Here is a 27,092-nt window from a genome sequence, read left to right on the forward strand (position 1 = left end):
TATCATGGTATTAGTGAGGGAAAAATAAGGTCATCTCATTCAGCTAGAAAAATAAGACTCAAATAAACAATTAAATTGATTTAAAATATCAGAAAATGAAAATCACATTAGAATCACAACATGCTATGTTGCGCCGCAAGTTTCAAAAATCTACAAAAGTAGAGGGCTTGACCACAAAGATCCCTTTACATCCTTAAAATCAAATATTGCAACATATTCTTAGCTAGGTGAAGTCCTTATAGTGGGTGATTTCAATGTTAGGATAGCAAGTGAGAAAGCTAGCATTCTTTGTTGTAAAGAATATTGCGACCCTATTTGGCTTACACAAGGGAGTAATAATCAGTGGGAAAGAATTTCAGAGGGCAAGGGATGCAATCTCTTTGGTTAACAATTGCTTACTCTATGTGGGGACTTCAATGTAGTCATTTGTAATGGTTTGACTAGATGGGAAAATTTCGGTAATTTAACTTGCAATACTTACAATGGAGAAAGTGTAGTAGATTATGTAATTTGCTTGCATGGTTTGTGTGAGAAAATGGAGGATGTTTTGATTGGATATCAACTTTGGGACTTAAAATCAGATCAAAAGGCAATTTATTTAAGTTTCTCTTGGATTGGAAAGAAGAAATTAGAGTCAAAAACTCAGTGTGTTCAAAAAAATCTCCCAAAGGGAAAAATTATTTTGACTCTAGAAAATTGTAATACCTTCAAAATGACGCTAGAGAGGCTCTTCGAGAAGGAGAAAATCCCAATTCACGTCCTTCATAGTCACGAATTAACACATTTAATTCAAAGCACACTTGCAAAGTGCAAAAGAGAAAATATTAAGAAGTCTAAAACAAATTGCTTTCCTGTTAATACTTGGTTTGACAAGGAATGCAAAAAGGCAAGGAGAATGTGGAAAGAGTCAAACAAGGATAACATAAAGCTCAAAGCTTACAAGAAAATATTAAGAAAGAAAAAGGTTGATTTCATGGTTTCAAGGCAGGAAGAACTAATCTTCCTTGGGAAAATAACCCGAAATTATTTTGGAAGGAGCTCCAACTGAGAATGATGCAAATTGGACATAGTATTACAACTTCTAAATGGTTTGACTATGCAAGACAACTCTATGAGCAGGATCCCAAGGTTGACCCTCCCCCCTTGGTTAACACTGATACTGAACTCTTCACGGTGCAAGAGGTAGATATGGGTATCAAGAAGTTGGGTGTTGGAAAAGAAAAAGACTTATTTGAACTCCAAGCAGAGTATCTAAAGTGGGGCTTAAAGATTCTTGCACCTCACATTACAAAAATACTCAACAACATCATACAACAGGGGTTCCCCACAGATTGGACAACTAGTCTGGCAATACTTCTTTTCAAGGGTGGTGATTTCAATAATCCCTCCAATTATAGGACCATAATGATATACCCCTTGTTTGCAAAGTTATTTGGAAGCATGCTAGAAAATGAAATTAGCAAGTTGGCAGAAGAAAGAGATTGTTGGACACCTAATCCTAAATGGGTTAGTATGGAAGACGAATAGACAAAAAGAAGTCCAAGAGACCTTGGGATGTGAAACCCAACGGTCAAAAAATGTACTATAAATGTATATCAGTTGTTAATAAAAGATGTATTCTCATGTTTTATCATTCAGATTCCTTTGCTGCCCATGTGTGTTTAACATGGTATCAGAGCAGGCGTATTCCTGCCTTGCATAATTACTTTGAGCCATCTGTTTTATGGCCTTTCTGTGTAGGTCAGTTCGGCATTTCATGAATGTTTTATCAGCCATATTTTAGCTACATTATCTGCGCACAATTCACCAAATAGAAAATTCTGATATAGCTCAAGCTAACGCTTCCACTGGTTTGACATACCTGCTCCTGTCGTTGCTGGATACATGTTCCTGCTATGGAAAATAATGCATTAAGACTGTTATACGAGCCACTGTCTTTTTTTCACACTGCTCCTCTGTCTATGCTCAAAGATTCGCAGTAACGCCATCATTACTCGTCGTTGTATTCTATTGAACCCTTTAAAATACTGTATCGAAATCTATTTCCTTCATATGTTGTCAACTCTGCAGTTGGATTGAAACCTCTGGTTCCGTAGGGCTGTGCGTACTGGGGTTCCGGCCATCGCTTTTCTCTTAAATGGATCAGAATTTCAAGATTACCTTGCGGACGGCTGGAGGGGCGTTTGAGCTTCAAGGTCCTCTCCAGCTTTTCTTCAAATTTGACTTCGTCCAAGACTTGGGAAAGTGAAATCCATGCGGTGCCAACCAGCGGTTTGGTGTGCTCTGAGGGATTTTCATGCACGACTTATATGGTTAATTCGGAATCTTCCAGGGACCTGTTTCCTACAGGAATCATGAGCTTCTCGTTCCATGAGGGGTTTGTATCACCCTTCGGATCGAACCTGCTGGAAACCTTGAAATCGGGATCGACCCATGCCACGGCGTAAGGGCACAGGTCGTCGTGTCGCCAACTCACGTTCTTCAGATCGCGAGCTGAAAGAATTGTTAGCTCCACATCAATGGGCTTCGGGGGTCTTGTCATGGCTTCAGAGGTTGGGAGGAGAGGTGAGACTCGTGATCTACGTTTCAGACAAACATGAACATGCATAGTTAAAATATGTAGAAGCAAATCGATGAGTGATAATGTTACCATTCGAATTTTTCTTTCATATATTTTAGTGGTTTTAAAAAAAAATTGAGAATAATGGTTGGAGTTACAGATATCCATCCGAATCATATAAAGTTTAGAAATATTTCATAAATAGACAGTAGAGATCAAATAAAGAACACATGCCAGTATCTTTCATGTCAATCTTGTTACACAAAAATATCGTCACCATGATTATTTGCAGTCAGTATGTGTCTATCATCACTTGTACTGTCCTCCTAATCAAGTCTCAGGCCTCAGCTCTTCAAGTCAAGCTTTGAAATTGAGGGAAAGACATTGAAAATCAATAAAACTCTGGTTCCACACTTTCTCTCACTATTTCATGCGGTCCCGCACCTTCTGTTTACAAAAACTACGGACCTGCCCGCTCTGTCCCTAAAGGTGTGGGTGCGGACCCCTGTGAAAGTAAAAAAGGCGCAGTTTTATTCTAAAAAACTCACTTTGGGTTAATTCTAGATGATTCTAGAAGGAATTTTGACGTGGATTGGCCACTCTTAGGTGGTTCATGCATCCCAAAAGAGAATGAGCTAATCCCTTGATGAGAGGAGCTATCCCTTTGAAGGAGGGCTTTATCCCTTTGAAGGAGGACCTAGTAACTTCCCTCCATTGCACTATAAATTCAGGCATTGGGCTGGTTTCTAGAGAGGTTAGAAGCTGAACATTTTTTAGGGTAAATGTTGGTGAAATTAAGAATTCCTAGTTGAGCTTAAGAGGAGAGATCACATACCTTTTTGGCTCCATTGGGAAGAGAGTGAAACTTGTCAAAATAGAGGAGACTTCTTGCTGGACCCTGGGAGGAGCTTGTACAGCGTCAAGGCACAGGTTGTAAAGTTCTTCTTCTTTTGAATTAATACAATCAAACTCATTTTTCTCAACAAGTGTCTCATGTCATTTGTTTCATGAATTCCTTGACTTTCATGTTAAATATGTTTTATGATATTGGCTTTTCAAGTGCTATTTAATTTGTTTGCTTGTTTGTGTTTGCAGATTCGCGACAAAGGAGCTCATTTGGATCGAAGGAGCGAGGGCATCACAAACTCGCGTTGGACCTAAGGTAGGCCTAAAACACTTGTTTTCCTTTGTGTATAAAAGCATATTTAGAGGAAGATAGTGTCTGATTGGTTTGCGTGTCATTAGATCTTTTTTAGATTCTAGGAAGGTCTATCTTGTCCGCAAGATCGACTTATTCCGTGTGACAAAATGGCGACTCCACTGGGGACTTGATTTTTTCCTTGTTTTTATTTTGACCTGAGAAACTGTGTTTTTGTTTCTGTTTTTGGCTTGTTGTGTGTGAAATTGGGTAGAGATTGTAGATCCAGGGTTATTTTTCGTTTTTCATAGCTTTGGGAGAGGACCGCACCCTAGCTTTTTAACACAGTGCGTACTTATCCGCACTTTTGCTTTTAGCACAGAGCGGGACCGCACCTGTGTTAACTGTGGGCCTGCGGACCCTGTCAAAATTTTGAAAAACCTAAGATTTCCTCTGTTAGTCAGCTTAGTTTTTGTTTAGAAGTTATTATCCACTGCCCAGACCTGCATATAACCTGTCAGAAGCTTTCCTTAGGTTGATTTCATTGGTGCTATGGTTTTAGGTGAAATTCCTAGGAGTTTTGCTTGTTGGGTTTGTTTTTCATTTTGGTCTTGTAGTAGCTCTGAGCTTAGAAGCTGTAGGGACCTCAGATCACATTGGTTGCTGCTAGCCTTCTTATGAGTCTGACCATTTATGAAATCTCCCCTTGTTGAGGAATCTGCTTTGTGTTTTCTCTTTACAAAACTTCGAAAAGCTTGTGTTCAAAAGTTTGGATTTTCATTTTTAAAAAGAAAACAAAATTGGTTGTTTTTGACTGATTTATGGTTTTGCATAAATTGGTCCTTAGCTTACATCTAGCTAGGTAAAACATCCTTAAAAAAGACATCTCGTAGGCTTTGACTTCAAATAGGTTTTTATAGTTTATAGATCTCAAAGTTAGTCATTTCCATAGTTTTGAGTCTTTTATAAAAAATAAAAAAAATCTCTTTTGGAAAAAAAGTTCGTTTTTTGTAGTGGTTGAGTGCTTTGAAACGAAAAAGGGAAATTTTTGTGAAATAACTAGTTGTCTCGTTTTGAGTGCATTGGAAAGGACAAAATCTCTTCTTTTAATTTGTGCGTTAAGAAAGATTTTTGTTTACAAAGTATTTATATTCTCAAACTCTTTCTTAGTTTGAAGTTCATCGAAGAGAAAAGATTGTTTAAATCATCTTAGGTGCATTTTTAGTGATTTTGAGTCGAGTCTTCATACCACGAGTTTCATCTCCTCACCTTTTGACAAACAAAAACCAATAAAAATAATGCTTAAAGTAAAATTCATCTAGTAACATTTTTATTCCCAGGGCTCTGATACACCAACTTAGCTTAGGCTAGTGTCTTGGAGTAAGAGAGTAATTAACTCTCCAAGATAGTAAAAACAAACAAGTAGTTGTATCTTGTGGTAGGGAAGAAATCCAATTGTTGCATTTATGCTCTAGGAAAGCTCCTCTTAAAGGAGAAGCACGAGATCCTGTCCGAACCAGTGTGGTAATCAATCGCTTGAGATGTTGTCAAGCGAAAGCTAGCAAAAGGGGCCTATGAATTGGTAGACTTTGACGGGGACTCTTTAGGTAAACCCAGAAATTGTCTTTACCTGAAGAGGTATTATGCTTAAAGAATGGGTGTGGAGATTTTTAGCTTTCTAGCTGGTGTGTTTTAGTTTAAACAGTGTGCTTAGCTTAGAGAGTGTTTTTCGTCATTATTCCTGCTTATCTTGGTTTTACTCTTGATATTGCAGATGTCGATGCCTCTCCAAACATACATTGGTTTCACTGATGGTGCTTGTCGTAATACACAGAACATTTCTTTCGCAGCTTGGGTTATCTATTCGCCCTCTGACGAGTTAGTATATATGCATGGGGTAAGCCTCGGTCAAACAACGAACAACATTGCCGAGTATAGTGCAGTGATTGAGTTATTATCTGAATCTATTTCATTTGGGATTCGGAGTTTGATAGTGAGGTTAGATTCTGAACTCGTTGTATTACAGCTTAATAGAGTGTATGCCATTAGAAATCCAGTGTTATTAATATTATTTTTGAGAGTGCGTCTCTTGGAACGTGAATTTGATTATATTGAATATCAGCATATTCCAAGATCTTTAAATACATTAGCAGATGCAATTGCTTCTCGAATGTTAAGTAGACATTTGCAATAATCATACGTGTAAATTTAAAACCATTCCATAACATGATTTACAAGATAAGCCGGTAATAGTGATATATATATATATATATATATATATATATATATATATATATATATATATATATATATATATATATAGGAGTGTGTCAAAAAATACATCGTCCTCGATCATAGGTTGAAAAACACCTTATGATCGGCAAAAATGATAAGTACAAAAAACAAAAATGTCATATGTGCCCACAATAGGCGATCATCCTATCACTGGTGATGATCTCGATAAGAAACCACTGCACGGGCCACCTTGCAAAGGAACCTCCTAAAAGTTCCTAGGACCCCAATCACATAGCGCTGAAGTCGACGAGGAATGTCATCTATAGTGGTCTCCGGAATATCTCCTGTCAAGTGCTCGAGATGACCCTCCAACTCGGCCAAAACCTCTGCTGATTCGTCCTGTGGGGCTGGCGCGGCTGCAACTGGTTGTTTCCTCTCGTAAGGCCGGAGAGTGGCTGGTCGTTGTGGACCCACATCTGCATTTGAAACTTTTGCTATCAGTTTTGGGACGATGGAAAAATAATAAAAAAATTAAAATAAGGAAAATGTTGAAAATGATTTTACCTGAGTCATCCCACTGCTCTCCTGGTGGAAGAGCCATGTCTGGGTCACCACGAAAATCTACCCTAGCGTAAGGGAAGTCCTGAATAGAAAAAACCTGGTTTTCCAACCATTGGAAATACTCAGGTTTGAATTGAACAACCTCTGTCCCCTCGTCTGGATGACGGGCCATAACTGCGACCCATCGCATCAGTTTGGGCTCTCGAGGAAGCCTAGCTCCAACAATAAGGTGTTGCGGGATCAACATGGGAACCCTCTCCAGAACAAAACTCACAACCAAAGCCCCATAACCAAAGGTCTTTAGTTGTCCGTTCTTGGCTCTGGTAAGTTGGCCTTTCACATTGGCCAACATAGCATCGCACCAGTTGAAGATGGTGCCTCGAAAGCAATCAACTGCCATACGCATCTGGGATCCGGTGGCAACATGTAATGCGGCACTCCCGCAAAGTCTGGTGACAGTAAACACGATCACGATGAGTTCAGGAAGGGATATGGTTTCTATGTCTATCCCTTTGTCTCTAGCCTGGCTAGCCACCTGGCCTAGCCTCGAATAGAGTCAAGTCTTCGCCTCTCTTAGGCAAACCAGTCAAGAAATATATGTCTGCCGGCTCAATTTCGAGCTGGTGGCCACCAATGAAGAAGCACTGGTCCTGTATGCTCCATCTGTCAACCAGCCACTATAAGAAATCCACCTGAGCCCTCATGCTAGGAATGGCCCAGAATTTGTACAAGTTGCACGCCTTCAAAGCATCAAGCGAAGGTTGATGATTCCATGTGGTAGCATCCACGTCCTCATGCTCTCGTTCACGCCAATCTAGCATGATGTACTCTCGGCATCAAGTAAAAAGATAAATTAGAATGCTAGAAATTATTTTGTTTAGGCCAATTTTGAGAAATTTTGGGTTAAAAACCCTTGCGGCGGGGACCGCACCCTCCGGGTTAGACACAGTGCGTGGTTTGCACCTTGTCTACATGGAAGGTGCGGACTCTTGACTTTTTCCCAATGGAGAAAAAGTCGGGGTCCGCGGGCCAGCAGTGGTACACCTGCGAGCCCCCGCACGCGGGTTTTAAGCCTAAAAACCCTCCAAAAAATGAAATGAAAGCCTAAAACAAGAAATGAAACAGTTAAAAATGAAGAGTAGGATGATGTGGATTACCTGGAGAAGACGGTGTTCGATTCCGACGGTTGGATTTTCCACAATCTTCACGGGAAGTTTTTTGAACAAAAGCACTATTTTCTCACCCAAAACTCAAACGGTAAAAATGAATTGACGAAGGCCCTTTTTATAAGTTTTTTGAGTAAATAAATTGCAAATTTGTTTATGTTTCACTTTGGAAAGGTATTTTTGCAACATTTTTATCCATTTCAAACAGGTATGAGTAATGTTTGCGTTTTTGTTCAGGATAAAGGATTATTCAGGCGAAATCTATCATTTTCGATGAAAAAACATTTAGAGTCACCTTTAAGCTCTTTTCTGACTCCTAAAACATGAAAAGATCGTCGAGTTTTTCTTTTAAACTCGTTAAAACGGAATTAAAAGACGGTCCACTTACAGCTCTTTTCTGACTGTAAAAACATGAAAAGATTGCCGGATTTTTGTCGTTTCAAATTCGATATTGGTTATAAAACGACGTGTCGTTGATCGCTTTTTTACCTTTTTCGGATCAGGGACACTAATTATGAAAAGTACTCCTTGGTCGTAAAGATCAAGCAGTTCTCTCAAGTATTATTTTATACTTTTTCGGGCTTGGGAGACACAAATTTACGAAAAAGGTCAACCCTGGAGTCTTCTTAAGTTTTTTCAGGCTCTCTAAAATTGAAAAACGTCGAGTTTCTCCTATACTGGACTCGTTAAAATTTCACAGTAAAGGACATGTTCAATTACAAACAGGAATGAACCACTCCTTCTTAGGGTTCGAATTTAAACTAAGTTGGACTCATCCGAAGGATGAGCTTATAATCAAGCAAATTTTATCCTCCTCAAGCTTGTCAAAAATAAAGAGGTACTTGCCAGAAATGGTGGGGGAAAAGAGAGAGAAATGAGCCTGTTTGTCATACTTTGTAACCACTCTTGAACACGACACTTTTATTCACCTGGGTTGGGAAATCTTTTGCCTAACAGTTGATCAAACCACATTGAAAGTCTTCAGCCGGTTTCTCGGTATTAACTTTGGGTCAATTGTCACCAAGCCATCTGTCGTGTCGTTATGTGTTCAAGAGGTCACTGCCAATAAGCCATTCATCTACAAAATATCTGTCATCCATCTTGACCATCCCTGAGTCAGTCCTTGCAACTAAATTTCTTCAACTTGATCTATGATTTCGTGTTGTGGGCTTGCCTGCGACGGATCGCTTTCTATCGACTTCAGCTCATTATCTAGAAAGATGATCTAGAAATCGTCAGTACCTTGGGATCTGCATGCCTCAATGGCAGGTTTCTCGCCTTTGACGACAGGTTGCATTATTGACCTTCGATCAAAGGATTCCATGACATGTTCGACATCAACACATTTATTCACATCTCATGGATTGTACTGGGTACTTTGAGAGCCATTGACATCACTGGTGGTTTCTCTCACACTTGTTAACAGTTTACATCATTGACTGGTAATCAAGTGGTTTCTACCATGTTCGACTCCAACACATTCATTCGCATGGATAGAATCGTACTGTTTCGGGAAGTAGAAATGAAGACCTTGGATCTAGTTTCCACAATCCAGGCTGCGAGGAATTTTGTATTCATTATATAATGGACTATTCATAAACAGATGGCTGCGTCCATACTGTGTCCACATGAGTCTATACTTATGATGTTTTACAAGATCATTCCTGTATCAGAGTAGTATTTAGTTTTCTAAGTCAATTTTGATCTGAGTATGGGAATGCCTACCTCAGCGATGATATGATCTCATATATATATCTTGCATTGAATGTTTTTACAGGTTCCAACCGGGCTCTCCACAAGATGATCCTCAAAATGATAAAGTACTTCACTCTTCCTAAATGATAAATGAAATCCTCATCTACTACAGACTTCGCACTTTAGGGGGCAATCTGTTACACAAAAATATCGTCACCATGATTATTTGCAGTCAGTATGGGTCTATCATCACTTGTACTGTCCTCCTAAGCAAGTCTCAGGCCTCAGCTCTTCAAGTCAAGCTTTGAAATTGAGGGAAAGACATTGAAAATCAATAAAACTCTGGTTCCGCACTTTCTCTCACTATTGCCTGCGGTCCCGCACCTTTTGTTTACAAAAACTGCGGACCTGCCCGCTCTCCCCTAAAGGTGTGGGTGCAAACCCCTGTGAAAGTCAAAAAGGCGCAAGTTTATTTTAAAAAACTCAGTTTGGGTTAATTCTAGATGATTCTAGAAGGAACTTTGACATGGATTGGCCGCTCTTAGGTGGTTCATGCATCCCAAAAGAGAAGGAGCTAATCCCTTGATGAGAGGAGTTATCCCTTTGAAGGAGGACCTAGTAACTTCCCTCCATTGCACTATAAATTTAGGCATTGGGCTGGTTGCTAGAGAGGTTAGAAGCTGAACATTTTTGAGGGTAAATGTTGGTGAAATTAAGAATTCCTAGTTGAGCTTAAGAGGAGAGATCACATCCCTTTTTGGCTCCATTGGGAAGAGAGTGAAACTTGTCAAAGTAGAGGAGACTTCTTGCTGGACCCTGGGAGGAGCTTGTACAATGTCAAGGCACAGGTTGTAAAGTTCTTCTTCTTTTGAATTAATACAATGAAACTCATTTTTCTCAACAAGTGTCTCACGTCATTTGTTTCATGAATTCCTTGACTTTCATGTTAAATATGTTTTATGATATTGGCCTTTCAGGTGCTATTTAATTTGTTTGCTTGTTTGTGTTTGTAGATTCGCGGCAAAGGAGCTCATTTGGATCAAAGGAGCGAGGGCATCCACAAACTCGCATTGGACCTAAGGTAGGCCTAAAACACTTGTTTGCCTTTGTTTATAAAAGCATATTTAGAGGAAGATAGTGTCTGATTGGTTTGCTTGTCATTAGGTCTTCTTTAGATTCTAGGAAGGTCTATCTTGTCCGCAAGATTGACTTATTCCGTGTGACAAATCTCCCACTCTGCTTGAAGCAATATTTATATATACATTTCTTAAATCTTTGGCAAGATTTCTAGCAAACAACAGCTAACTCATCCTTGATAACCCACTTAAATGTTGAGGTGGAGCCTGAAATGGTTGTAACGGTTAAACCCACTGAGGAATGCACTTTCTTTCTATTGAAATATTGATCAGGCAGTTGCTTATGTTGTGGATATTGTTTATTTTTACACAGCCAGTGGAGAGTGTTGTGGGAGGTTTTGAAGGAAGCCCTTGGGAAGGTTCTGGTGCCCTTTTGCCTATGTAATAAAGCTATTGCCTCCGATTGTCTTCTTTATTCATCATTGCAATCTTGTTGTCGAATTAAGGCTTAAGAACAATCCACAGAAAATCAGTCTATGTTGATCAGAATACCTGTTATCGTTTTACTCTGAGCGCCCAGTCATACTGTCAATTTGGCATTCAAAATTCCATTCTTTAGATAATTATTCCCACGTACTTCAAATAATTATTTTATTAATTTTGATACTTTCATTTCTATAATTCGGAAGGAAGATAATCCACAAGGTATTGCCTTTTGATAGCCATCATTTCTACTTTGAAAGTGACTATGCTGGGGGAATTTTAGGAATGACAGAGTTCAATGTTCATAAGAATTGGGCACTGTTTATATTCTTTAAAGTTGCAGCAATTTGGCGTTATTTAGGAGTTTAGTGGAAATTGTTTCAGGCCAAGACTATTATTTGTAGATCAAATCGCTGTATTTTCTTAAAGGTTGTTATTGAACTAGATTGAAGTTATTGCCTGGACAAGTTCTCTTGGATTCAAGGATGGTACAGGAACATATATTTTTGAGAACTGAATTGCTTGTTGCCTTGTTGGAAGCTAAATACTCAGGTGAGTTGTAGAAAATTCATTTTTGAATGAGGAGTTTGTTTTCCGGATATCACCATTCTTTGTGTGTTGAATCTATTGCAAGCTGCCAAGATTGATTTGAAGTTGTTGCCATAAGTTTATATAAAAGAGCACTTGGTGTCCATCTCTTCCTCATTGTTTTACTAATTTTTTTGAGGTTGAAAATGGCTCCAATTGGTGCAATATTAGAGTCACTGGACAATCTAATACTCTCTACTATGGATAATACAATCAAAATCAGCAAGGATTTTCTCACCGATATTCACAGTTGTTTACAAGATGTACATGACAAGATTGAATTTTTACAGCTTGAATCTCAGCTTCAACAAGAAGAACTAAAACAGAGGAATCATCATTCTGAACTTGTTTCTGTTCAGAACATTGAGACAACAACCCATCAGCATCAAGTCGATAATGTTATAGTTCATTCAGATTTAGTACCCAATAAAGCAGCAAGGTTACATGCATATGCAGAAGTTCAGCTTGCATTTTCCAAGCCCATCATCAAACCTTGGGAAGAGCTTGTCCACAACAAGCACAAAACTGGTCTTGGATATGACAAGGACGTGTCCTTTCATATTCCAGACTACTCCAAACCAATCCAATTTCAAAGTGTTGGATTTCTTGAGGACGGTTCATCTTCACCTGTTCTTCATGAAAGTTCACCTTCAGCTGTTCCAGATTCCACCCCTCTTCCAAAACAACAGCAACAACAATAGATTGTGAAATGCCAACACTGTGACCGAGTTGGCCATTTGAAAGATCACTGTTTTTATCTTCATCCATGTAAGCACTGTCATAAAACCACCCATTCTTCACACAGATGCTTTAGAAACAAACGTCTTGCAAGAACAAAGATTCATCTTGGATGGATCGCTTCTTGGCAATGGGCATCAACAACCAAGAACATATTCCAATCACATGTTAGAACTTGTTCCAGAGTATTGAACAGTCTTGCAGTCGAGTTTTCTCCATCATCTCACCTTGTATCTGACAGGGGGGGAAATGATGGTCATCTACAAGCTTCAAAGCCACATCAAGCAAGCCTGAGCCACAACCTGCCATACCAGATTCAGAGTTGTAGCCAGAAAGAAAGATGCCCCTTAGCATGCCTTCAATTGGTAATCTAGGACACTTCCTCTAGCATAAGACTTCAGCTTCTTGCCAGTTTTGGAAGAATTCCAGGAACGAAATTGAGGATACTTCCTCTAGCAGAAGACTTCATCTTCTTGCTAGTTTTGGAAGAGTTCCAGGAATTGAATTAAGCATTCCAGAGTTGTTGGTCATCCTTAAACCATCACAGGTTGAGACTTCCCTTTTCAAGTTGAAGTTCTCCCTTTTATGTGGGGTGATACCTCCCTTTCATGGTTGAAGGTTTCCCTCTTCAAAACAATAGGAGCACTTCCTCTAGCAGAAGACTTCAGCTTCTTGCCAGTTTTGGAAGAGTTCCGAGAACTGCACTAAGCGTTCCAGTGTTGGTGGTCATCCTTAAAACACCACCCTTTATACCAACATTTCGTAGAGCACATTTAGCCTAGTGATGCCATGCATTTTTGCACATTTTGTATTACAACTCTCTTCTTGGACTCATACATAACCCTTCAGATTAAGGTGGGGAATGTTGGACACCTAATCCTCAATGGGTTAGTGTGGAAGCCGAATAGACAAAAATAAGTCCAAGAGACCTTGGGATGTGAAACCCAACGGTCAAACAATGTACTATAAATGTATATCAGTTGTTAATAAAAGATGTATTCTCATGTTTTATCCTTCAGATTCTCTTGCTGCCCATGTGTGTTTAACAGAGATAAATGCTAAAGGGAAAACAAGTTTTAGACCTAAACATTCCACAATTGATAATTGTATAACTTTACGGCACATAATTGAAAAAGCTTGGGAGGAAAAGGAAGAAACCTTTTGTTGCTTTGTTGATTTCATAAAAGCGTTTGACACGGTTCCTACAGATAATCTGTGGCACAGAATGAGGAACTTGGGGATCTTAAAAATTTGAGATAAATTGTGCATAGGCTGTATGAATAGATGAAAGTCAAAATTAGAACTTCATCAGGAATTTCTAAAAGTTTTAGAAGAGATATTGGGGTCAAGCAAGGTTTGCCATTGTCTCCTACCATTTTTGGTTTATGTATCAACAAGCTTGAGGAGTGGTTAAGTTCAGAAGGGGGTGATGGTATTCATTCGGACAAGTTCGTTATAAGACTTAGTTTGTATGCAAATGACCTTATTTTGGTTGCTAAATCTGTTCTTGGTTTGCAAGAGCACTTACTATCCCTTGAGCATTTTTGTAGAAGGGTGGGGGATGCAAGTCAATATTAGCAAAATGAAAGTAGTGGTTTTCTCTAAAAAAAGCAGCATAACCAACATAAGTTCTACTTTGAAGGCAACATTAAGGAAGAAGCTGTGGATTACAAATACCTCAGAATTGAATTCAACGAAAATCTAAGTTGGGATGGTTGTAGAAAGAAAATAACTTTGGGGGGCTGGAAAGAATTTTATGCTTTTCAAAATAGGTGTAGAGAGGCAGAGTTATGGGACTGGAAAACCACTCAAACTTTTTTTGGGCTTCTAGTGATTCCAATGATTCGCTATGGTTGTGAATTGTGGGTCAATAATACATCTGGCGTGCAGTGGAAACAAATTGAGAAGATTCAGAAGCGTTTGATTACAAACAAATTGAAAATTAAAAGTGTAGTTCCTTATGCTATCTTGTTAAGTGAAACAGGGTCTACTCCTATTAAAGCAATTGCTATGGTGCGAGTCATAAGGTATTTAAAAAAAATTGAGCAAATGGAAGAGGGTAGATGACCTAAAGTTGTCTTTAATGATATAGTGTGCAAAAAAAAGAAGACTTGGATGCAACCAAATAACAAATGGTTTAGTAAATTGGGTATTTGCTTGAACACGTGCCACATAAACAGTAAAGAGATAAAATATTTTGTTATGGATAAGTTCCACAAGCGTATTTGGGATAAGGAGATAGGGAGAAAGAAAAAGTACTATATTGAAGTGTTTAATCCCACTCATAATCATCAACAAAAAGTGCACATAGAGGTTAATATTTCTTAGAGAGCCAACATTTTTATTGCTTAGTTAAGGACTATTTCTCATCAACTTCGTTGTGAAATAGGGCATTGGAAAAGGCCAAAAGAAGTGTGGGAGGAAAGAGTGTGTATTTTTTGTTCTTCTGGAAAAGTGGAAACATAAAAGAATTTCGTTTTAGAATGTGAGGCCTTCAAAGACAACAAGGAAAGTTATGCAGATATTCCGGCAACTAGCTCTTGGGACAATCTATTTAGCGATAGGTTTGTTGAGAAGTTGGAGCGTTTATTGTGAGGCTTCACAGGAAAAGGGCCGAATACATCAACCAGATGAAGGAGCAATCTGTCCCATAGGCTATCTTTAGCCTCGTGGATGTTAAAATAAATTTCTTTCTTTCTTTCATATAAAATACATAATTTACCAGAAGTTTTCAACAACAAAATTTCCCTTTTCAATTACACTTTCTTGTTTTACCATAAGTCATTTTAATTACCAGAGTTCATTTTAAATGTCAGCTATGGAATATTTGTTTAACTTGATATTTTTATTTATATTTTCTTAAAATATATTTGAAAATTTCCCTTTTAAGTAGCAACCAAATTTACTTAGTACCAACTACAAAATATTCATTTGACTTTTTCTTTTTCATTTAAAACTTCTTTTTTAATATTTAGGAATCTGAGATTAAGAAGCTTACTAACAAGAAAGCTAGGGATATTGAAGGGTACTAAGCTGAAATTCTCAAAATTGGAAGGTCCATCGTCACCCCGCACTTGTACAATCTCCTCAACTTGGCAGTTAAACATTACTTCCCTAAGTTGTGGATGAAAAGCCTTATCACGCATATATTTAAAAGTGGGGATAAAAACTTTCCCTCTAACTATAGGACTATCATGACTAGCCACATTTTAGCCAAGTTGTATGGGCTCACTCCAGAAAATAATGTTAGCAATTGGCTTGAAATCCATGGTAAAAGAGCCATTGGGAAAGTTGGTTTTAGAAGGCATCACTCTACGATCGACCACCTTGTCATTCTTAGGACCATTGTCGAGGATTGTCGTAACTGTAAGAATGATCTCTTTTGTTGTTTTTTTTACTTTAGAAAAGCTTTTGACATGGTTCCTCAAGAGAAGTTATGAAAAATGCTAGATGAGATAATGGTTCCTCCCAAGTTAAGGGTTGTTGTTATTAGATTATACGAGAATGTTTTTTCCAAGCTTAAGACCATTGAGGGTTGATCTACTGATATTAAATGCAACATCGGTGTTAAGCAAGGGTGTCCCCTATATCCTACCCTTTTTGGCATTTACATTAGCAAGCTTGAGGAATGCTTAGAAGTTGTTGGTTATGAAGGACCCAAGCTCCCTGGTATAGTCATTACTCTTCTCCTTTATGCTGATGATATCGTTTTTCTTGCTAGGAGTCCTCAAAATATCAACAAGCAACTTAAAACCCTCCATGATTACTGTTCCAAGATGGGTATGACTGTTAATACTGACAAGACTAAAGTTATGATTATTAAATCCAAAAAGATCGCCTATGATAATTTCATTTATGATAACAATTACTTAGAGAATGTTCTTCTTACGAATATTTACGATTGACATCCACCATTAGCTCAATTGGAACTATAACATTGAGAAAATTATTATAGGAGGTTGAAAAGCTTACTATGAGCTTGAAAACAAATTTAAGACAACTAATCTTTAGGTTTGGAGTAAAAAACTTTTTCCTCTTCGAGACTCTTACCACCCCTGTTATTTTATATGGATGTGAGGTGTGGGGTTGCAGTCTATCTAGAGATTCATGGAGAAAGATTGAAATGATCCAAATGCAATTCATAACCTACAACCTCAAGATTGAAGGTAATATACCCTACCCTATTATCTTGATTGAAGCTATCCTTCCCCCCATTGAATGCAAGACTATGTTTAGGTATTTGATGTATAAGAAGGAATTGTATAACATGGAAGCCAAGAGACTCCCAAAAATTGCTTCTAACTCTAAGTCAAAACCACCTTCGACTGAAGCGAAAGTGGCATAAGGATGCTAAGTCCTAGATCGACCATTGGGAGATAAAGGAGGAGATCATCTTGGGAAATAAGGATAATATTAAAAATGTCAGTACTTCCAAATTTAAGGATAAGTTGTGGAGCGATAAGGAGTTAGAGGGGAAAAGAAAGTTAAGATACTATAAGGAGGTAATCAACCCCACACTTGCTAACCATAATTACATTTTTGTCTTAACTAGTGCTAAGAAGAGAACGAATATTGCAAGGATTAGAACTAACTCTCATGAACTCTGGAGTGAAACCGATGTTGGTTTATTCCCATGATACCTTTGGATGAGAGAATATGCCTCCTGTGCGATACTAAGAGAGTTGAAGATGAAAAACACTTTCTCTTGGATTGTCCAACCCTTACTCACATGCACTTTCATTTCCAAAACATTTTCCCTACTACCAACCTCCTTGACTTGTTCAACCAACAAAACTACAGTGGCTTGGGAACGCTTTTTTCCCTCCTTTTTGATCACAAAAATAAAATTTTAATTAATCTCAATTAATTAATTTTTTTTTAAAATCTGATAAACCATATAAACGTTAATCATAATATATATATTTAAAAATTATAATTAATTACATAATATATATACTTACTTTAAATTGTAATTAACTACGTAAAAATATATAAATATATAATAAACCATAAATTTTATCTTTTATAAATAAATTATTATTATTATTTACCCCAGAGATATTACAAACTTATACTAAATAAATCAAAACTTAACAAAATAATTATTCGAGTTTCTCATCTTATCATTCTTCCATATGCCAAATGTAAACTTGTTTTTCCTCAAAGTTAAGTGGTGTAGCATGCTTATAAAAATTCAAGTAGTTAGGTTGATTTTTCCTTTATTTCTTAGAGAGATTTTCTATTTGGTGGACTTGTTTGTTATTAGTAACATTCACTTCCTCCCAAATGCCTCTATGAGCTATGATCTCCCAGTTTGGTTTTGACTCTTGAATGTGATGATTTGCAATTACTTTGACTTTGACTTCTAAATGTAATCATTGAGTGTATATATATCTTTTTATTAATTCTAATGTGATCATACATTTATGCTTTTTTAATGTGTAGCATAAATTTATTTAGTACGAATCAAATGTGATTAATATTCCGACATAAATTAAATGTTTTTTTTAATAATATATTTTTGTAAAAATGTATTTTTATTATTTAAATCGTATATTTGAATATATAAATAAATTTAATATTTTATTTTTTTTAAGTAATTAGATTATACAAATTATAAAACTACAATTTTATAAAATGTTTTTTTCCCAAAATAAAATAAAAATAAAATAAAATAAAATAAAATAATAGTATAATAAAGTAAAAGGAAATAAGATTTCATTAGCTCTTATTACAATGAATGTATTAATTTATATATGTCATTAAAAAAATAAACTAAATTATTAACACCAAAAATAATGTATAAAATTTATAAAAATTTTCATGTTTTTTCATAAACATTTTTTTTTCCCAGCTTTGCATATATCAATGAAAATTATAACACTGACACTTGACACACATAGAATTAGCACTCAAACCACACACAAAACTACATTAAGGAATATTTATTTTATCTCCATCAGGGCATCATGTAATAATTTTATTTATTTATTTTTAATTTTTTTCAAAATTATGATTTTATATATATATTTATTCTTTATTAATATAAATTATTATTAAAATAGAAACGAGTTGTTTTTAATGAGATTTTTTGGAAGATTTTCTAGTAGGTTTTTTCAGTCTAATTTCTCTAAAATCCGGAAAGAATTTATTGATATGGCAAGCTTGATGGGTAACCCCTGCACAATCAAAGTGCCCTATCGAAGTGCCCTAGGGGTTTTTACGGTGTTGAATCCATATATACAATAAAAAAGCCAATGTAAATAACACAAATCAAGATTTTGACCTCAAAATTTTCGGCGGAAAGTCCAAAAAATCGCACTACAACAACTTCGAATAGAAATTAATAATAATTAAAAGATTAATATGATTAATTTTTATAACAATATTAATTTGAAAGATTAAAAAACTTAAATTATAAAATGTTATTTAGTTTATCCATGATTTCAAAATTAGATTTCTATTAACCCAACAACAAAAATTAAATAGACATCAATCAACAACAAATATCAAAACACTTACTTCATAATACATCTCACATTGCTAAGATAAAAAAAAAAAAAAAAAGTCATAAAAATTAACTAAATTATGATTATTATTAATTTTCTACTAGGAAAAATACTTTATATTTGTGTGAAAAATATCATAGCAAATAACATTCTTCTTCTTATTATTATTTAAAAACAATAATATGAGTTAATATATATTTTGAAATTATGGAATTTTAATTTCATTATCAATAAATATTAGATGTACCGCAGAGATTTAACCTCCATGTGGAATATTCTAGAATATCCTTAGTAGTATACACAAATGAAATCTTGATATTTATCTTCAAAATAGTTATGCCTTTTTTGTCCTTTTAATTAAATTGCTTAATTAAAAAAATGGCATATGGAGAAGAGTCATATGAACTGAGTTATGATTGTTGTGTAGGTAGTATTGATAAACCATGTTATTGTAACAAAGTTTATTTACAAATTAAGAATCTCCATGGTAAAGTAGGAGTAAATCTCCATAGATAAAAATCTTGTTCCATGTTTTTTAAATGTGTATATGTTTAACTCATATATTAATTATTTTTATAATTAACAATAATATATATATAATATATATATATATATATATATATATATATATATATATATATATATATATATATATATATATATATTATATATATATATATATATATATATATATATATATATATATATATATATATATTCTAAATAAATTACTCTATTAACATTAAAGGGTAAAATTACATCTGGACCGAAGTCAAAACAATTGCCCTGAAGGAGAGGCAGAGAATATCAGAAACACTGCCCATGACAGCAAACTTGGTCGAGGATTAGTTATCAAATCCCACGCAGGGGAACAAGTGTTGAGCTTCTTGATATTACAGTACTTACAAAAATTCACAAAAACTTGCATTTTGAACCATAACTTGCAGAGGTGAACCCACTTATCAACTTGAACAAAAATCTGCCCGCTATTATGGGCCGCATGACATGAAACAAAGGCAACTGAGAGCGAATTAATCATCTGGAGGTTCTTCCACAATTCTGCACCAACCGAAATCAGGCAGGTCCCTTGCATGAGCGACATCAGTTCCAGAAGGACCAGGATCCGCCGACGCCATCACCACGTTCAGAGCATTGCGAGCTTGAACCTACGGAGCCTGCAAAGAAGACGGATTCGACGCAGAGACAGAACCAGGGCCCTCCTGATGAGAGCTCAACTCTCCCACCTGGGCTTCCTCATGAAAGAACACCGAGATGTGAGTTGTAATCCTTGGATGATTCAGAGAGCAATTGAAGGTGAAAATCGCAGAGCCAAATGAGGGAGAAAATGAGGAGTCTAGAGAATGGGGCTAAGGGTAATGGCTGGGCAGATGAAGATGCCCTCTCCCACTGCGAGTGCGAGGGTAATGGCTGGCTATGAATTCACTGGAGAGGGAGGGAGAATTGGAGGACGGGTTGGAGGGCGCACGCCGAGGAGTACCCTTGCGGCACCTCATTCTATGGCGAAGACGGGGCATAGCGAAAACATCAGCGGTGCTATGAAAACAAGGTCGAGCACCCACGATGGAAGAGCACGGGCTAATCAGATAGTCATCCAAACGAGGGCCAGAGGCCCTAGAGAGAAACCAGGGAATTGACGAATGCAGCTCCTCAGGACTGCCAGAGCCTATCTCCAGCTTCGTCGCCCCTTTCAAATCGCTAGAGCCAGCACCATACAGACCATAACGAGACCGACAAAGCAACAAAGGCTCCATAGCCATCCCATGGCTGAGCCTAAATTTATCTCCCTCGGTCCTGCCTCGAATAGCACCCGCCATTACTATGGCATTGAAGAGAGCCGAGGTCTGGTGCATTCCAGAGCATGCGGAGGCAATGAACATATCGGATGACAGGCTGGGAGGATTAGAGCTGCTTGAGGTGAAGCAAGTGAACCCTGTGATCCCCATATGCCAAGGTTCTTCCTTCGTTTGGCAATTAACTGTCCAGTACAGGGCAGGCAGGTGTCGTCCCACCTCGCCCCACCCCTGTCCCATCACATTAACATCCTGGCGAGGCACCCGCATCTGGGGGAGCTGCATCCTTTTGGACCAAAATTTTGCATTCTTGTTTTTTATCATGATTCTAAATTATGTCTAGAGCTCTAGAGAGAAGAGAATGCCCATTTTCCACTCCCAGGTTGGCTAGAAGATCAGCAACCTTGTTGCCTTCCCGCTTAACATGATTGAATATGATTGCTCGGTTGGTGCTAAGCGATTTTTCTATGGCATCCAGTCTGGCTTCAAGTCTCCAACTGTTGGCAATTTTATGCGCATGAGCCCCATTGAGAAGTTGGTTGGCTAAGTTGATGAGGATTAGGGAGTCACCTTCTATCTCCAGAGGATGGAAGCCATGCTGCTGGGAAAGGAGGATTCCTTGCCAGAGACCCTCCAGCTCAGCCGAGTTATTCGTGTCCCATCCAATGGTGCCAAAGTAAATTAGGAGTGGCGAACCCTTATGATCTTTGAAAATGCCTCCAAATCCAGCTTTTCCGGGGTTGCCCTTAGATGCTCCATCAAAGTTGAGTTTGAAACTATGCCTTGGAGGGGGGGACCAGCTGTGCTTTCTGATGTTTATGCTTTCTGAAGGTCTGTGAGTGGGAGTTCCTTGAGGGAGTTGTATGTTCCAGTTTTCCCAAATGGCTGTCTCATTTTCCAATGTTGGAAAGTCATTCGGAAGCCAAGATTGAAGCGCCAAGGTCTCTTTCAGATTGAGACAGAAGTTGCCCCAAATGATTTCTAAAGGAGTGCTTTGGTCTTTGAAGATACGCTTGTTCCTTTCTTTCCATATTGTCCAGAGGAGAAGGCCGGGTATTAGTCTCCATAGTTGATTGAGAAGTGCACTTTTATAAGGGCTTTGGTGCCAATGGCGAATGGAGTCGATAATATCCTCGGACATTCGGCATTTTCTTTGGCAACGGAAGCTGGCTTTCTCCCACAGTTTGTTGGCTAGAGTACATGAGTCCAAGAGATGTTGAAGCGATTCCTCCTGAGAATGACAATTGGGACAAATGGAGGGCCCATGAATGTTTCTTTTCCTTAAATTGTCCCACATTAGGATTTTCCGGTGCCCAGTGAGCCAGAGAAATAAGGAGACTTTGGGCCAAGTTCCCGGAGCCCAGATTCTTTCCCATATAGGATCCAGAGGCGTTGAATCTTTGCAAGTAATTTTGTAAGCCTCTTTGGTAGTGAAGGAGCCTCTAGGAGTATATCCCCATCTCAAGATATCTTTGCCTTCGGAGTATCTAATGTGACGTTTTTGGAGCTCACTCTCCAAGACCTCTTTAGTCTGGTTATCTGCATTTCTGATCAGCCTGTCGATCTGCTTCCATTGTCTGTACCCTTGTTCTGTCTCCGGAATCCACTGTTACTTAACGAACTCCTTTTGTTGCTCCTCCCATTCTTGGCAAGGAGGTAGGCAGAGGATGTCTTTGAGCTTTGGGAGCTGATTCCAGGCGTCCGTCCAGAATCGGGCAGTGCTGCCGTTTCTAATTTCCCAAAAACTGTGTTGTTGGATCAGCAAGAAGTGTTGTCTAGCAGCATTCCAAATTAGCGATCCTTTTTCAGTAGGAGTGAATCTAATAAGCTCCTCCACTGGTCTGTGATTGGTGTATTTGGCTGTCCAGATGGCTGCCCAAGGCTTATTGGGTGCAGAGAGCCATTGCCACCATATTTTGGCGCCCATGATTTCGTTACTATGATTAGGATCTCGCAGACCTATGCCCCCCTTTTCTTTTGGCTTGCATGTTGTAGTCCATTTGACAAGGGCCCATTTGCGATTTGTGCCAGATGCGCCCCAGAGAAAATTGCGCTGTAGAGCTCTGATTTTTTTAAGGACCCATTTAGGTGCTGCCAGTATTGAGAAGAGATAGAGAGGCATTGCGTGAAGCACAACTTTGATTAGCACTAATCTGCTAGCTATGTTCAGAGTTCTGTGAGTCCATAAAGTGAGACGAGATTCCAGTTTCTCAAGGAGCATATGCCAGGAGGCGTGCTTGATTGCAGATTCTATAAGGGGGGCACCCAGGTATTTGGAAGGCAGGGAGGCTATGGAGAAGCTGAGAATGCGGGCAATAGCATGTTGAGTAATAGGAGGGGTGTGAAAAAAGAAAATCTGTGATTTTGCCTTATTTATGCTGGTTCCTGAAGCATTAGAGAAATCATTCAAGAGGGATTTAAAGATGAAGGCTTCCTGAACAGAAGGGTACCCGAAAATCATGTTGTCATCAACGAATTGTTGATGAGTGATGGCTGGAGAATTGTGAATGGATATTCCTTTGAGATGCTGGGAGAGAAGGGCTTGCTTGATATGGCGACCCAGACTTTCAGCCATTAGAACGAAAAGGAAAGGGGATAAGGTATCTCCTTTCCTGATGCCTCTGTAGGGATTGAATGGTTGAGAGGGAATGCCATTTATGAGGACTGAGAAGAAGGTTGTAGAAATTAAGCTCTAAATCCAGTGAACCCACATTGGAGAGAAGCCAAAGGCATTTAACATTTTTTGAATATAAGTCCAACTTAACTTATCAAAAGCTTTGGAAAGGTCAATCTTGAGAATCATACCTGCCTGTTTGGTGTTCTTGAGGGAGTGTATGATCTCATGAGTGAGGATAATGCCATCCAAGATTTGTCATCCTTCAACGTATCCAGATTGTTCAGGTGATATGAGCAAGGGCAGAAGTGGCTTCAACCTGTTGGCAATGACTTTAGATATAACCTTGTATATGACATTGCAAAGAGCAATCGGGCGAAATTTGTCCGGAGTGAGGGTGCTCTCTTCTTTGGGGATGAGGGCGATAAAAGTTGAATTAAGAGAGGGCAGCAGCCAATGAAGAGTGCGCGATTCCTCCACCACTTGCCACACTTCCTCTTTTATAAGATCCCAGAAAGAGTGGAAGAAAGTAGTGGTGAAGCCGTCCGGACCAGGAGCTTTGCCCTCCTTAAGCTGGTTCATAGCCAAATCCACTTCCTGAGGCGTTACAGGTCGAAGAAGGAGATGGTTGTGTTCTTCTGTGATAATTTTTGGCACATTTTGAGTGATCTTTTCTATAGCTGGTCGTCTATCAATTTGGGGTTCTTGAAGGACCTCCTGGAAGTGACTGATGAGTTCCTGCTCAATCTCTGCATGGTTTTCCACTCTTTCCCCTCCTTGCTTTTGTATGAAAGAGATGGTATTGTGCATTCTTCTTTGAATTGTAGTTCTGTGGAAGAATTTAGTGTTCCTTTCGCCTTCTTTCAGCCATTGAATCCTAGATTTCTGCTTCCAAAGAATTTCTTCCTGCTTTCTCCTCTCCTCCAATTGATTGTGAATGTGCCTTTCCAGTTCCAAAGTCCCGTCCTTGTATCCCTCTGTGATTATCTGTTGCTGGAGATCTCTCATTTCTTTGTTTAGATCTTGTTGCGCCTTAAAGATGTTGCCAAAAGTCTCTTGATTCCAGTGTTTGATTTGGGCTTTCAGGAATTTGAGTTTCTGTTGAAACTAGAACATTTTTGATCCTTCTGGTGCTGGGAAGTTGTTCCAAGTGGATCTGATGAGATCGTTGAAGGCGGGATGGGAGAGCCAGAATGCCTCAAATTGGAATGGACATCTGGTCGAGTTGCCTGGCCTTTGCCATTGGAGAGAGATCGGCCAATGGTGAGAGCCAGAGTATGGAAGAATAAATGCTGAGAGGTCGCCACCGAGATGCACTGCGTTATCAGTGATGAGGAATCTATCGAGTTTTGAAGCAATTTGTTGCCGCCCAGCCCTGCGATTGCTCCAAGTGTGCATTCCATTGGACGATTGCATATCTATTAGCAAGTTGTTTTGGATAAATTCTTTGAAGTGGTCATTTTCCTGTTCCAGCTTGGTTCGACCTCCCTTCTTTTCCTCTAACTTGGTGATCATATTGAAGTCTCCTCCAATGATCCATAAAGGATGGACCCTATTGAAGTTAAGAGCTTCTATTGTGTCTAAAAGAGCGATTTTGTTGGCTGCTTCTTGTGGGAAGTAAACATTTGTGAGATGACCATGAATGTTGGTGCCGATTATATGAAACATTGCCTGTATAATGTGATGGGAGGCATGGAAATCTGAAAGCGTTATCGCTTGCATGTTCCAGGCAATTGCTAGACCTCCGGAGGTGCCCGAAGCATCCACTGCAACCGATTGACAACCTGGCCATGCTTTAGAGAGGATGTTTCCCAAAGTGTTACTGTTACATTTTGTTTCCTGCAAAAAGAATATCTGGGGTTGCTCCTGCTTTATCATATTTTTTATCATTCTGAGTTTCCCGGGGCTATTGAGCCCTCTTAGATTCCATGAAGTGAGCTTCATAATTCACTGTTAGTAGTGGGCTTGTAATACTTTGTCAATTTAGCATATCTGCCTGAGTCAACCAGGATTTTCCCTATGGCAATAGTTCTCTGGAGATCTGTCTTTCTTCCACATTTTTTGGAGTCTTTAGGAAGGAAGCAACCATCCCATTGACTGCCCAACTGTATTCCCAGTTGTTGTTGCTGATAGGCCCTGGATATGATGACTTCCAAAGTGCTGAGTTGATGCGCTTGGATCTTATCATATTCCTTCTTTCTGCATACTTGTTCCAGCTCAAAAATGTCTAATCCACCTAAATCTATGCTTTCCGGCTCTTCATCCATGTGTTGCGTTTGACTGCCTTCCGCTGAGGTGAGAGCTAAGTGCATAGTTTGGCTGGGGAGACCATCAACATCCATTTCATTGGATTTCCCATCAGGGTTCTTGTGAGTCACCTTAGGAGTCCCCATGAAGACTTTTGGAGGCAGGGTAGTGGGAGAGGAGGCAGAAAGAGGGGGCGGAGGGGAAGGGATGATCAGCGGTGGGATTGGCACAGAGTTCTGGGGTGGGTCTTCCGAATCTTTGGCAAGAACCTCGAAGCTGTTGCTCGTGGAGGGGATGGAAGCAGCGTCCTGCTAGGATTTTTTCCCAGAGGAAGGTTTTTTATGCGATCTTTTATGGTTTGCAACCTTAGTGAAGCCCTCATGGTCCGCCTTGCCTGCGGGTTCAGAGGCTTGAGGTTTGGCATTTAGAGGGCAATCTCTGAAAAGATGCCCAAGGGCATGAAAATTACGAGAGCGAAAGGGAACATGTTCAAAATCTAAGGGTTGAATCCATTCATAGTCATCATGGAAGAGACTTAACGAATCCGGAAGGGCTTTGTCCAGGCGCATGAAGACACAAATGCGGGCATAGGAGGTATATCTATGCAACTTCGTTTCTTCAACAATTTTGATGAACTCTCCCAGCCCTTTACCAATGTCTCTGAGTGATTCTTCATCCCAGTATTCCAATGGGAGCGAGTACATCCTGATCCATACTGGCACCCAACTGAGATCCTCCTTGTCAGGGTTGAATCTCTCTCTCCATGCCCTTAAATACAGACCAGCAGAGTTGAAGAAGTAGGGACCTTCATCCATGACCCTGTTTTGATCTTCGATGCAAATAAAAATCACCGTGAAAAACCCTTTTGGTCCCAGCTGCAGGGTAACATGTCCCTTGGGTTTCCATTTGGCAGAGATCCATCCTTGCAGAGCTTTTTCCGTCGGCCAGAATCCAATAAATTTTCCAATGAGCGCATGGTCCTTCATGTATTGGATCTGACTATTGATTCTGTGGCTGGGAAGTTCTATTTTGGGTCTTTCAGCTGCAATGGGTTTACATGTCGCTGAGGTAATCTTTGGTGTTTCCTATTGCTTGGACTTTCCCTCTTGTTCTTCATTGCTTCTGTCAGACTGCACAGTGGAATCTTTTGTCGTTTCCTGCATCATGGGGTCCCATTTGTCCGTGTCGTCCTGTTCTGGTCCCGAAGGCCTGGTTGTATTCATCGCTTTCTAGTGAGGGGGAAGGCATTGAAGCCCCCCCGGGGGAAGCCATTGCAGACCCATGTATAACAGAAATCTGCTGTCACTGGGAGGTGGGCGTTCGGTGAGAGGAGTCAGAGAAAATTCAGAATGCGCCGTTGCAAAGGCGAGCCAAAACCCTAGGTTGTAGAGCGCCCTTCAAGCTACATTTCAATAATAATAATTTAAAATAAAGTTATAATATAATTAGTTTTATGAATCTTTTAATTTTAACAACTTAAAATATATTGGGAAGGAAGTGCTTTGATGCCTATTATACATGTAACATAATTCTAAGTATGGAGATTCACCCCACTCTACCATGGAGACTTTTAACATGTAAATAAGTTTTGTTTCAATACCATGGCTTATCAATACAACATGCCCAAAAAACCATAACTCATTTCATATGACACTTGTTTACACTACATTT

At 38.8% G+C, this 27,092-nt stretch overlaps 2 protein-coding genes and 1 pseudogene across 2 annotated transcripts; all 3 read right to left on the reverse strand.

The window, feature by feature from the left end:
- Nucleotides 1-1,990: 1,990 nt before the first annotated feature.
- On the reverse strand, nucleotides 1,991-2,542 carry LOC149222200 (uncharacterized; annotated as a pseudogene).
- A 21,739-nt stretch (nucleotides 2,543-24,281) lies between these two features.
- Nucleotides 24,282-25,118, reverse strand: LOC149222201 (uncharacterized). The gene has a single exon (XM_089387533.1). It carries the CDS (start codon nucleotides 25,116-25,118, stop codon nucleotides 24,282-24,284), a length of 837 nt encoding a protein of 278 aa, XP_089243659.1.
- A 614-nt stretch (nucleotides 25,119-25,732) lies between these two features.
- LOC149222202 (uncharacterized) lies at nucleotides 25,733-26,407 on the reverse strand. Its single transcript, XM_089387534.1, has one exon. The coding sequence runs from the start codon at nucleotides 26,405-26,407 to the stop codon at nucleotides 25,733-25,735; it is 675 nt and encodes a 224-aa protein (XP_089243660.1).
- Nucleotides 26,408-27,092: the final 685 nt, after the last annotated feature.

This window comes from Pinus tabuliformis, chromosome Q, assembly GCF_031772625.1.
Source record: "Pinus tabuliformis cultivar Carrire ecotype Pingquan chromosome Q, CPIR1, whole genome shotgun sequence".
Lineage (NCBI taxonomy): Eukaryota > Viridiplantae > Streptophyta > Pinopsida > Pinales > Pinaceae > Pinus > Pinus tabuliformis.

What these genes read in the sequence shown, in the direction of transcription:
- LOC149222201 (XM_089387533.1), bottom strand. Translation starts at nt 25,118, where the DNA reads ATGAAGCTCACTTCATGGAATCTAAGAGGGCTCAATAGCCCCGGGAAA.
- LOC149222202 (XM_089387534.1), bottom strand. Translation starts at nt 26,407, where the DNA reads ATGAAGGACCATGCGCTCATTGGAAAATTTATTGGATTCTGGCCGACG.